General features: G+C 50.6%; 1 protein-coding gene across 1 annotated transcript in view; it reads left to right on the top strand.

Annotated features, from left to right (window-relative positions):
• Nucleotides 1–12,289, top strand: part of HYDIN (HYDIN axonemal central pair apparatus protein) — a 326,268-nt gene that overhangs the window by 231,588 nt on the left and 82,391 nt on the right. Inside the window, exons 42-46 of the mRNA XM_044255773.1 lie at nt 2,421–2,558; nt 4,689–4,872; nt 7,211–7,352; nt 9,311–9,470; nt 10,830–11,459. Of these exons, the coding sequence (XP_044111708.1) occupies nt 2,421–2,558; nt 4,689–4,872; nt 7,211–7,352; nt 9,311–9,470; nt 10,830–11,459 (1,254 nt within the window). The remainder of the gene's footprint in view (nt 1–2,420; nt 2,559–4,688; nt 4,873–7,210; nt 7,353–9,310; nt 9,471–10,829; nt 11,460–12,289) is intronic.

The following is a 12,289-nucleotide window of genomic DNA, read 5'->3' as shown; positions in this document are numbered from 1 at the left end:
CCTACAGGAACGCCGAGGATGAAACCATTCGTTTCAACTGCAGGGGCTGGGGAGGCTGCACGGGAGTCTGTGAGAGTGTATCAAAGGCACCAGAAAATCCCAATTCTGACCCCAACCCCGCCCCCTTTTTTAAAGATTTTATTTATTTATTTGACAGACAGAGATCACAAGCAGGCAGAGAGGCAGGCAGAGAGAGAGGAGGAAGCAGGCTCCCTGCTGAGCAGAGAGCCCAACGTGGGGCTTGATCCCAGGACCCTGAGATCATGACCTGAGCAGAAGGCCGAGGCTTAACCCAGTGAGCCACCCAGGCGCCCCTACCCTTTCAATAAATAGGGAACTTAGAACCTATTCAAGATCACCCCATCCCCCATGCGGCTGCCACAGTGTGACAGGACTCAGGGTTTGGACAACAGTCGCCTTGTTGGAGTGCCTCACCCAGACTTGGCTGTTTGGTTTTCCAAAGCTCTCCTAAAGCATGAACTCTCCAATGACTGGAGTTTAGTCATGTTGCAAGTAGGAAGAAATGTGTACTAGGTCATAATAATGAAGATATGACCTGTAATATAAGGTCATTTATTTCTAAATCACCATGTTATAGGAGAGCATCTGCTGGAAATCCTGGTCTTTTGAATGACATTTAATCCAACACTCACACTTCTCCGTTCCACGGCCTCCTCTCCTGCTTGCGTTGTGCCCTACCTAGTGACTCCTCCCCATCAGCATCTATGCATGTTATACACCTCCTGTCTTTAAAAATACTGCCCTGAGGCCCCAGACCACTCTCCCGCTTTTACCTCCTCCAGTCAACTCCTCTTCACAGCTGTTCCTCCAAAGACTTGTCACAGGCCTTCCTCTTCAGCCTCACCACATTCTTTCTTTGACCTATTCCAGGGAGGCCCTTGTCCTTACCACCACTCCTCTCAAGGACCACTTCTCTCAAGGTCACTGCCATTCATCTTGCCAGATCCCACGGCCAGTGTTCTCTCCTCATCCCCTGTGACCTCACAGCAGCTGATAACTCCTCCTCCTGGAAGCACTTCCTGGCCATCAGAACAACACACTCTTCTACTTTCCTTCTGCCCCATTAAGGACTCCCTCCTCTCCTCCAGCTTCTCCACCTCCTCCAGCTTCTCCACCTCCTCCAGATCCTTGGGATTTGGGGCTAGACTAGAACTGAGTCATCTCCTTTTGTTAACTACCTTTTCTCCATAGGTGATCTTATCCAACTCATGGCTTAAGTACTTAAATATTTTCAGTATGCATATGACCCTCAGATTTCTATTTCCAATCCTAATTTCTTCCCCAGCTCAGGTGCATACATCCAAACTCACACTGAATGGCTTAGAGACCCCTCAAAATTTACATGTTTGAGAAGTGATTCTGGCCCATTCCCAAAACAGAACAAAACAAAACAAAAAAAAGCTCTTCCCTCAATTTTTCCTTTCTTAATAATTGACTTCACCATTTTCCAACTTGATCAGGCCAACACTCAAGGAGTCATTCTTGGGGACCCTCTTTCTTTCACACTCCCTTCCAAGTCCTCGGGGAATGGGTTGTGAAGGAAAGCGTCAACCACATCTCCCCGCCTCCACCATGACCTTCCTCATCCCTGCCACCACCATCTCCTGCTTGGAGCGTGGAAACATCTAACTAACTAACTAACTAACTTAACTAGCCTTCCTGTTTCCACTCTTGTCACCCAAGCAGCAGGCACAGTGGTCTTTCAAAAATAAAACTCAGATCACACGTCTGCCTGAAACATGTCAGCAACTTCCCATAATACTTGAAATAAAATCCGAATTCCTCCCTGGGGTCTACAAGCCCTGCATGTTCACACCTGACTATGTCTTCAACTTTAATGAATCCCGGCCCTTTTCCCCATTGCTCACTTAGTCTAGTTACACAAGGCTCCCATGTACTCCCCAGATCCCAGCAAGCACACTGTGGTTCTTGTCCAACACTGTCACGCCTCTCTGTCCCTTTACCTCATGCCATTCTCCCTGGCACTTGCCACTACTTGAGACTGTTGTTGATTTGTATATTCACGTCGTCCTTTTCTGTCTGCCCCGCTGGTCCATGTCCACATGGACAGCAACATTGCCAGCCTTCTTTGCTGTATCCCTAGTGCTAGAGGGGTCCCTCGTGCACAGTAGGTGCTCAATTACTATTTCTTGAATGAACAAATTCAGGGTGTTCAGTACATACACAAAGCAGCTTCCATGGTGTCCTGCTTGAAGCTCACAGCAGTTCTTTAAGAGAGACAGGAATTTTCCATTTTACGATGCAATCCCCATATTACAGACGAGGAAATGAGGCCCAGAGAGATTTCATCATTCCATGAGGTCACATGGCTTGTACGTGTGAGAGCTGCTGGGACACCAAGCTGGATTCTAACTCCTGATCCTTTTCCCGCTCCACAGGTTTCCTCCAGCCCTCTCCCTACAGGGCCCGCGCAGCGCCGGCTCAGCGTCAGCCCCAGTATCGGAGGTGAGACAGGGCTTGTGAGCTGTGTGCTCCCCGAGGACCTGCTCACCCAGATCCTGGCTGAGCGCATCCAGGTGGGTCTGTGCCCCCACCCCTACCCCTGCACAGAGCTCCAGGGCTCCCACACCATCCCTGTGCTGGGAGCTGAGGTTCCGATCCATAACGCACCCACGGCTGCTCAGAATCCGGGGGCCCTGGACAGGAAGGATGGGTTTCTTCGTCCCCAACAGCCATTTGCTTGTCCTTTTGACATCCCAGGTCAGTCCCGGGCCCTGGTGCAGCCTGAAGCCACACGCCTTAAAGTTCTAGTGAGCAGGTTACATATTTTTTAAAAAAATCAGTCCATGATACAGCCCTCTGGTAGCGTAGTAAAAATCATCTCATGGAGTCACGGAAAGTTAGAACTTCATTAATTTCTATAAAAAATCATCTTTAATATGTTATTCAGTGAGAAAAGCAGATTATGAAATAATACATAAAGCACAAGTACATTTCTATAAAAGCATTTCTAAATGTGTATCATACAGACCTAGTAAAAACTCCCAAGGCACATGTAACTGGTTATCTTTGGTTAACAGGATAGTGGATTTTTAGTTCTCTCCATACATTTCTGAACTACTTCACAATGGCAGATTGCTTTTAAAGTCAAGAAACACATTAACTGTTTCCATTTTTTTTTTCCAGAATGTGTTGTACAGTTAAAAGAAAACAAGATCAGCAGGAATGGGGAGGGTACCACTTAAGCCTGTTTGCTTCTTATGGTTTCCAGAGAGCTAAATTGTTCACCAGGTCCTGGAGTTGTCCGTTTGCCTAGGTTTTTTCAAACTGGGCCACAATAGTAGTTGCGCATTTAAATAGAATGAAACGGGGCCTGAGCTTCCCAAGAGGAGTGTTAATAGAGGAAATGACTTGTGTTCAGGTTTAATGGCTACTGCGCTCAAGGTGCTGTCCCCTTCAGTGGATGTGAGCCAGGCAGGCCAGCACGTGTACCGGTGTGCCACGGGCCCGGGTTCAATCTCGGGGCAGCCAAAGTGGCCCCACAGAACTGACCTACTTAAAACACCCATCCTGGATGAAACATGGAGTTTGCCTGCTTCTTTCATTGATAGTCTTGCTACAAAGAAAACAAAACAAGCAAACAAAAAAAGACAGCAGTTGCAATAAATGGTGTCTTTAGTGATGTAGTTGATTTACATTCTGACACAAGATTCTTGCCTCATCAAAAACCAGTAGTGATGGGACACCCAGGTGGCTCAGTAGGTGAAGTGTCTACCTTCGGCTCAGGTCATAATCCCAGGATCCTGGGATGGAGCCCCGCATTGGGCTCCTTGCTTAGCGGGGGCCCTGCTTCTCCCTCTGCCTCTGCCCCTCCCATACATGCTCGCTCACTTGCTTTTACTCTCTCTCAAATAAATGAAATCTTTTTTTTTTAAGATTTTATTTATTTATTTGACAGACGGAGATTACAAGTAGGCAAGAGAGGCAGGCAGGGAAAGAGAGGAGGGAGCAGGCTCTCCGCGGAGCAGAGAGCCCAACGTGGGGCTCGATCCTAGGACCCTTGGATCATGACCTGAGCTGAAAGCAGAGGCTTTAACCTACTGAGCCACGCCGGCGCCCCAAATCTTTTTTTTAAAAACCCAAAAAACCCAGCTGTGCCTCTGCCCAGAGGTGCTCTCTGTGTGTACGACCCTTGAGTAACACATCAGTGCAGCAGAGGGCGCTCTTCCACGATTCACGGGTGGGAGCTCTTTCCCCGCCAGAGCGTTACTAACACTGAGAAAGCCACGAATGGCACACCTGCTCCTGCGGCCCTTGCTGTCTATTTTTCGGTGCGTGGGAATATCTTGCCTTTCCATCTTCCGTCCTGCACCCCCTGGACCTTCCCAGACCCTCACTTTCACATTCCGCTTGCTTCCCCCATTTCCATAGCGACAGAATCAACCTTTCACTCTGCAAATACAGATAATGAAGATCTCTTGTGACTGGTAAACTCTTTGGGTGTTTCTCTTGTATTTTCTAACAGCACGTTGAACGTAGCAGGTGGAAGGGTGGTTCCTTGGTGTTTTCCCGGGGGCGCGGTAGGCCTGCTGACCTGATTGCAGCCCCAGGGAAAGCGCCCGCAGACGCACGAGCAGCCGTTCTCCGTAGGGAGCTGGGAAACTGCGGCCCTGCTAACTAACCGTCTCTGCTCACTGCGCTTTCAGCTGAGTGACTGCTTCCGGGCAGTGGTGTTTGACAGCCTCGAGACCCTCTTCGCTCGGAACATGGCCGTGGCTCTCCTCTGCCTTCTGAAGGCCATCGGCTGCCGGGACCACATCTACGTTATCAACATGGCCCAGGATTACACAGCCATGAAGGCCCAGGAGAAAGCCAAAAAGGAGCAAGAAGGTAAAGCCCCATGCCCTCCTTGGCTGTCCCTCTGGCAGAGCCAGGGGCCGTGTGAAATGCTTCCCCACCAGGCTGACCCACCAGGAATATTCCATTCGCCATGTCTCCCCTCCGTCCCGTAAGGCACCTGGCAGACCCAGGTGACCTGTTGAGAGATGACAGGCTGAGGGATGAACCCAGCCGGCTCCTCTCGTAATAGTCACATTCCCCTTTCCCCCGATATTACAGTGTGTCCCTTTATCTTCTCTATAATCACAGCCAACCCAAGGGGACCCCATCACCGTACGGTCCCAACCTGACTCAGGTGACTCATTAGCTGCTTGCTTTCGCTTACGACAGCTGTGCACTTCTTGCCAAGCTGGAGGTGCTGAGAAACCTCACGAGCCCGTTTCTACATCTTAGCAGGCTCTGTCCCGCCATCGCAGCAAACACTCCGTACATTTGAAACGCCGAGGCATGGCACCTGGGGTTATTTGATCCTCTCAATGGCTCTCTGAGGAGAGATGAGGAAAATGACTCTTGTCCCCCCTTTACAGATGAGGAAAATGACTCTTGGTTTTGGCTCAGGTCATGATCTCAGGGTCATGGGATTGAGCCCCACATTGGGCTCCGCACTCAGTGGGAGTCTACTGAAGATTCTCTTTCTTCCTCTCCCTCTGCTCTCTCTCCCTACTCATGCTTGCTCTCTCTCCCTTTCTCAAATAAATAAATCTTTTTTTTTTAAATCACACAGCAAATTAGTAAGGTCTGTGTAATTCTGAAACCTTTGCATTTTCTGTCGCTACAACAGTGGCTTGAAAATTTTTTCAGTGACTGAAAAATAGATATACACACATACACAGTAAGGTCAGCTTGAGTTCCTGCTGTAGTCAGAAGCAGTCGTAACCAATTTTGGACCCCAGGGGAGGAAGCCACGCGGTCCCTGGGAGGCAGAGTTCTGCCCTGGCCTCAGCACTGGTCACATCACAGCCCTTCCTTACTTGGCCTTACCTCTGTCTTCTGGGAAAATCTACACACATCGTAATGCTTTTCCATTAAGGGAAATAATTACAAACATGAGGTCTCTTAGCTCTTAAACAGAGTTCAAAGACTTCTTCCTTACATTCTCAACCAGAGAAAAATTAGGAAGAATGACCAGGCATCCCCAGCAGTGATCCAACCTCCAGCTTCCTGGTTTTTCAGAAAGCTCATTTCCAACTTAAAAGAAAATATCTCTTTCATTTTCTCAATTACCTGCGGATTGAAGTTTTTCGCAGTTGCATTATGGGCTCCTCTCTCTTTGAAGATTCCTCTGCCTTTGAAGGAGTCCTGAGACAGCATCCAGTAACAATAGTATTGTATTAAAATCTAATTTTTACTGAACGTTTATGAATCTGCCAGACACTAGCCTAAACGCTTTACAGGATTACTTATTTGATCCTCACCAGAGCCCAGGAAAGAGAAACCATTATTCTTATCTGTTTCTGTCCCTTGGTGAGTGTCAGAGAAAGATCTCCAGACACATCTCTCTGAGCCCAGAGCTCAAACCTGGAAGAACAGAAGGTGGGAAGTTGTGCTGGTGAAGCGTGAAAAAGAGGCCGAGAGCCTTCGCGCTGGGAGCGAGCCTCGCTTTTGGACCTGGAGTCTGAAGGGTGTGGGAGATGGTGCCCCTTTGTCTGCAAATGGCTCTGTCACCCTGAGGATTCTGGTGGCATATGTTCGTCATGGATAAAGTCAGCAGGTGGCCTGTTCCTTCCCTATCGCTGCAGTGGCAACTTACCACAAACCTGGTGACTTCCAACGACACAGTCTTACTGTCTTGCAGTTCTGGAAGTCAGGAGTCCTAAAAGCGTGGTATCGGCAGGACTCCATTTCTTTGAAGGCTCCAGGAAGAGAATCCTTTCCCTTGCCTTTTCGAGCTTCCAGAAGCCACCAGCCTTCCTCAGCTCACGGTCCCTACTTCACAGCCTTCTGACCTCTGACTCTGACCCTCCTGTCTCCCTCTTACAAGGACCTTTGTGGTTATACTGGGCCCACCCAGACAATCTAGGACTGTCTCCCCAGTCCAGGGTCCTTAGCATAACCACACCTGCAAAATCCTCTCTGCCATGCCAGGTCCCAGGTCCCAGTCACCCTTCTGGGGACTGGGACATCTCTGGAACTGCTATGCCAGATGGGTACCAGGTTTGGAGCCGTGTGAGTGAAGCAAGGCCCACCAGAGTCCCCGGCACCAGCCCCTTTCCCCTGGCACGGACCGCTCTGTAGTCGGTGTGGGCAGGGAGTGAAGCCACCGGGGCACCCCGCAGCCAAGGCTGGGGACTTCCCTCCCCTCCCCTTCCTGTCTTTGTTCCCTCCACAGAGCGCAAACGCAGGGAGGCACTTGAGAAAGAGAAGGAGCGTCTCCAAAATATTGATGAGGATGAATATGATGCCATGACAGAGGAGGAGAAGATCGTGTTCAATCGAGAGGTTCAGCAGGCCCTCCGCGAGAGGAAAAAGAGGTCAGAATCAAGGGCCAGGCAGGGCGGAAGTGGTTCTCCTGGGAGTAACCCACAGTCCGTTCCTGAAGGCTGGGTTCACCTTCCAGGGGCGCAGCCGTGACCAAGGGAGACCCCGGAGGATGACCTGCTAAAAGCAGGAAAACACGTTGCCCATCGAGGGTGTTGGTTGCGGCAGCCTTCCTGGGTTTCTCTCATTCTCTCCTTCCTTCTCGCTGGAGGGCGTCTGACTAGGGGGAGGTTATTTGACGGAATGGGGGTACTTCTGGCCCCTGGGCTATCCTGGGGCTCTCCCTAGTTTCCCCTGACACCTGTCCCCTAGGTCCAGCTCATCAATCAGCCTCTGTGCTCAGTTGTCCGCAGCTGGTGACCGAGAGGCCACTCTCTTGACATGAGCTGAATGCTTATCCCCAGAACTCGGCCATTTCTCCTTCCCCAACCACCATCGTGGCCTTTGGTGGTGTTATCTGTCCCCTGCGTTCTGGCTGCCTCTCCCACTTGATCCTCAGCCTGGGCTTTGCCAGAGACCCTGGGCAGGCTCTCAGCCACTCTCTGTGCCCATCGCTGGGGACCACACAGGAATGACTGGATCCCCTCCACACCACCTGGGGCCCAGGAGACTCAGGCTATCTCAGCTACAGGTTAGGTGGAGGATAAATGTCCTTATCTGCCTTCAGACCTTCAAACATGCCAGGGAAAGAGGGCGGACTTCTTATCTTCCATAGAATTCCAGACATTGGAAGGGGCAGACCCAAGATACTTGCCCTTCTATTTAACCTCCTTCTCTCCTCTTCCTCTACTTCCAGATTATTCCCACTGACCCCCAAAGAGCTTTTATGTCCTCTCTGCCCCCACAGTGTGCCCTCATTTCTTCGTCTGGATGGTCCCTTGTAAAAATGCCTGGTTCTCCAGGGATATAAAAAGCCTGGCTTTGGGATTCCAAAGGAAGGTCCTTTCTTTCTCGTCCAGGTCATTGCTTTCAGGAATTCCTTTCAAGGTGCACTTAGAGAGAGAGAGGAGGAATGCAGCTTTCAGATCCAGCGCCATGGCCCTAAGCTAGCCATTAGGGACTGCTATTGAAAATACAATTTCTTGTTGTCTGAACATCAGACATGATAGTGTCGGAAGCTGGGCCTCATCTGAATTGCTTATTTATTCATTTTAGCGAGAGAGAGAGAAAGAGAAAGCATGCACAAGAGCAGGGGAAAAGGCAGAGAGAGAGGGAGAGAGAGAATCTCCAGCAGACACCCCCTGCCCCCCACTGCCCTGCTGAGCACAGAGCCTGACACAGGGCTCGACCCAGGGCTCAATTCCACAACTCTGAGACCCTGACCTGAGCTGAAATCAAGAGTAGGACCTTTACCTGACTTTACCCACTCCAGGTGCCCCTGAAAGTTACTTTTTTTTTTTTTTAAAGATTTTATTTATTTATTTGACAGAGAGAGATCACAAGTAGGCAGAAAGGCAGGCAGAGAGAGAGAGAGGAGGAAGCAGGCTCCCTGCTGAGCAGAGAGCTGGATGCGGGACTCGATCCCAGGACCCTGAGATCATGACCTGAGCCGAAGGCAGCGGCTTAACCCACTGAGCCACCCAGGCGCCCCTGAAAGTTACTTTTTAAAAACTGTTCATATCAAGCTTATTTTTAGTCCTTGCCTTGTACTCTTATGATAGAAGATTGGAATAGAAATACAGACTGAGAATTCCTCTTCGTTGAGTTGGGAGTTCATCCGTGTTGCTGCATGACCGTTCAGAGACCCTCCTTTCTTTCCTTCTTCCCTCCCCCCCTTCCTCCTTCCTTCCTTCCTTCCTTGCTTCCCGTTTACACAGATTTCTTTTGTTCATTCTTTTTATGCCCAAGAAAACTCTTCCCTGGTCCATCCATCCAGACCCTCGCAGGCAGAGGAGGGTCTCGGGGCCGGAGGGGCTCTGAACTCTTGTTTTCTCGGCCTGGTTTGATGAAGGGAGCTGGAGAGGCTGGCACGGGAGATGCAGGAAAAGAAGCTGCAGCAGGAGCTTGAGCGGCAAAGGGAAGAAGATGAACTGAAACGGAAAGTCAAAAAGCCAAAGCAATTACCAGTGAAGGAGGAACCTCCCGCGAAGAAATCTCAAACCAACCGGCAGGTAGCAACCCTCACTCGCTCCTCAGCAAGAGGCAGAACAGAGGGAGCGGTCACTGTAACTCGCCCCTCAAGCCAGCCCATGTCCCTTCCACAAAGCTGACCTGATACCGTTCGGGTCTCGTGGTGGAGCAGAAGGTGGGAGGGAAGGGGCCGACATTTGCTGAGAGCTGATTGTGGGCCAAGAGCTCGGCCCGCACTTTATTTGGCTCCCCTCCCGCCCTCTGGTGTTCAGAGACATGAGCCCCACCCCAAGAGAGTTCCGGGACACCACCCAGTTACATCTGACCACAGTCCTTGCTCTTTCCACTGTCCCCCCCAAGTCCCCTAGATGCTGCTGAACAGGCTGCCTTAACAGGGGGCCTCCAGTAAGCCACAAAGCCTGGGGAACCCCAGTGTTCAACCAAGAGCTTATCTTGACCACAGTCTAGGGAGCCACTCTGACATCAGCTTGGCCTTGCAGACCCGTGGCGCTGGTTTATCCGCCTGCCAAGCTTAGCGGTCACGCATCTTACCAACGATGGAGAAAGAGAGGGTCATGGCCAAGCCCCCTCCCTCCTTGGTGAGCAAACGCTCTAGGAGACAGCTGTGCCACCACCGACCGGTCCACACTCTCCAGGCTGTGTGAGAGATTCGGACCGATGTGGAGAAGGAGGGGTACAGTGAGGCCAGGGGACAGCCAACCCTGGCCAGGCCTGCCTCCAAGCCCGTCCTTAGGATGGAAGAGCGCCGTCACCCAGAACGGGGACTCTGGGCTGTCCTGCCAGCTGTCATCTTTAGACTCGACTCGACTTTATCTCACCAAAGAATGACCAGAAACCTGTGGAGCCTCCCCAAGGATTTCATCCAGGGGAGAAGAAAATCAGAGCCCACAAAGCAAGTTTAAAAAGAGAGAAAGAATCAAGTTGGTTTCTCTTTGCCAGGCTACGTAAATAAATACATATTTTTTTAAAAGCCTTGGTCACAGCCAAATTCTAAACTTCTGTTTGTTGCCAACAAAGGGCCATAGAGAGGATGTTTTATCAAACACCCCCCAGGTGATCCTCAGAGCCCTGATGTAAGGCAGGAGGCACCTACAATCCTGTGGGGCCTCAGGCAGTTTTTTCTCCCTTAAAGAACTGTTTTAAGCATTTTTTAAAAAAGATTTTATTTATTTGACAGAGATCACAAACAGGCAGAGAGGCAGGCGGGGGGGGCAGGGGCGGTGTGAGGAAGCAGGTTCCCTGTTGAGCAGAGAGCCCTATGTGGGGCTCGATCCCAGGACCCCGGGGACCATGACCTGAGCCGAAGGCAGAGGCCCCAACCCACTGAGCCACCCAGGTGCCCCATGTTTTAAGCATGTTTTATGTGTTTTGCTTTCTAGATTCTTACGTTTTCCAAACTAGAGGTCAAGACGGATGCACCGGAGAGGAAAACATCTGTTAGGGAACATTTAAATGAGAAGGATGATCTAAGCAAGAAGAGGAAGAACCAGCTGGGAGACATCCACCTGCTCGGGCTCCCCCTGGTGCAGGAGCAAGAGGACAGTGAAGGGGACCTCCTGAAGGATGCCGACAAGCACCTGGCCCAGAAGTTTAAGACCTACGAGTTGACTCTGAAGGATATTCAGAATATCCTCATGAACTGGGACCGGAAGCAAGGCGTTCTGCTGCATCACGCCGGCGCCGAGGACATGACCCACGAGCCTGACGACCAGCGCCAGGTCCCTTCAGGCGGGCGCCGAGGCCGCAAGGACCGGGAGAGGGAGCGCGCAGAGAAGGAGAGGGCGGAGAAGGAGCGCCAGGAACGGGAGAAGGCCGAGAGGGAGCGTCTGGAGAAGCTCCGGGCCCTGGAGGAGCGGAGCGAGGGCGGCGAGGGGGAAGCAGGGGAGGAGGACCACCACGAAGGGAAGAAGGACCTGGGCGTGCCGTTCATAAGCATCCCGACGCCCGACGTCGAAGGCGTGAGCTGGAGGCAGGCCGTGGAGAATGACAGGCTTCCCAAAGGGGATCAGGTACAGACTCTTCTCTGGAATGGAGACGTGATCAATCGGGTAGTGGGTACTGGGCTGATCGCCACTAAAGGGTTCCTTTCTGTACCCCCTTAATTCCATTCATCTCTGAGGTCCCCTTGCATAGGAGACAACAGTGGCTAAAAGGACCTTTTTCTAGTTGGTGAAAACACATGGGAGTTTCCACAGATCTAAATGACTCCATTTAACCTCATAAAAAAACTGCCTATAGAGTTTTTGGGGGTATTTATTTTGTTTTTATTTAAATTCTAGTTAGTTGATGTATACTGTAATGCTGGTTTCAGGAGTCGAATTTAGGGATTCATTCAGTTCCATATGACACCCAGTGCTCATCCCAACAAGTGCCCTCCTCAGCACCCCTCCAGCCCACCCCCCACCTACCTCCCCCCAGCAAGCCTGTTTGCTATCATCAAGAGTCTCTTATGATTTGCTTCCCTCTCTTTTTTTTTTCCTTCCCCCATGTTTATTTGCCTGTTTTTTAAATTCTACATCTGAGTGAGGTCATATGGTGTTTGCCTTTCTCTGGCTGACTTATTTTTTTTTGAAGTAGGCTCCACACCTGACATGGGGCTTGAACTCATGACCCTGAGATCAAGAGTCACACACTCTAACAACTGAGCCAGCCAGGCATGCCTCTCTGATCAACTTATGTCACTTAACAATACTCTCTACTCTATCCACATCACCACAAAGGGCAAGATTTTGTTCTTTTTGATGGCTGAGTAATATTCCACTATATATTTATACACACATACCACCTCTGCTTTCTCCGCTCATCATTCGTTGGCCATCAGGGCTCTTCTCCATAACTG

Source organism: Neovison vison, chromosome 7, assembly GCF_020171115.1.
Source record: "Neovison vison isolate M4711 chromosome 7, ASM_NN_V1, whole genome shotgun sequence".
Classification (NCBI taxonomy): domain Eukaryota; kingdom Metazoa; phylum Chordata; class Mammalia; order Carnivora; family Mustelidae; genus Neogale; species Neogale vison.
The sequence above is the reverse complement of the archived record's forward strand: the minus strand, read 5'-3'. Positions and strand labels throughout refer to the sequence as shown.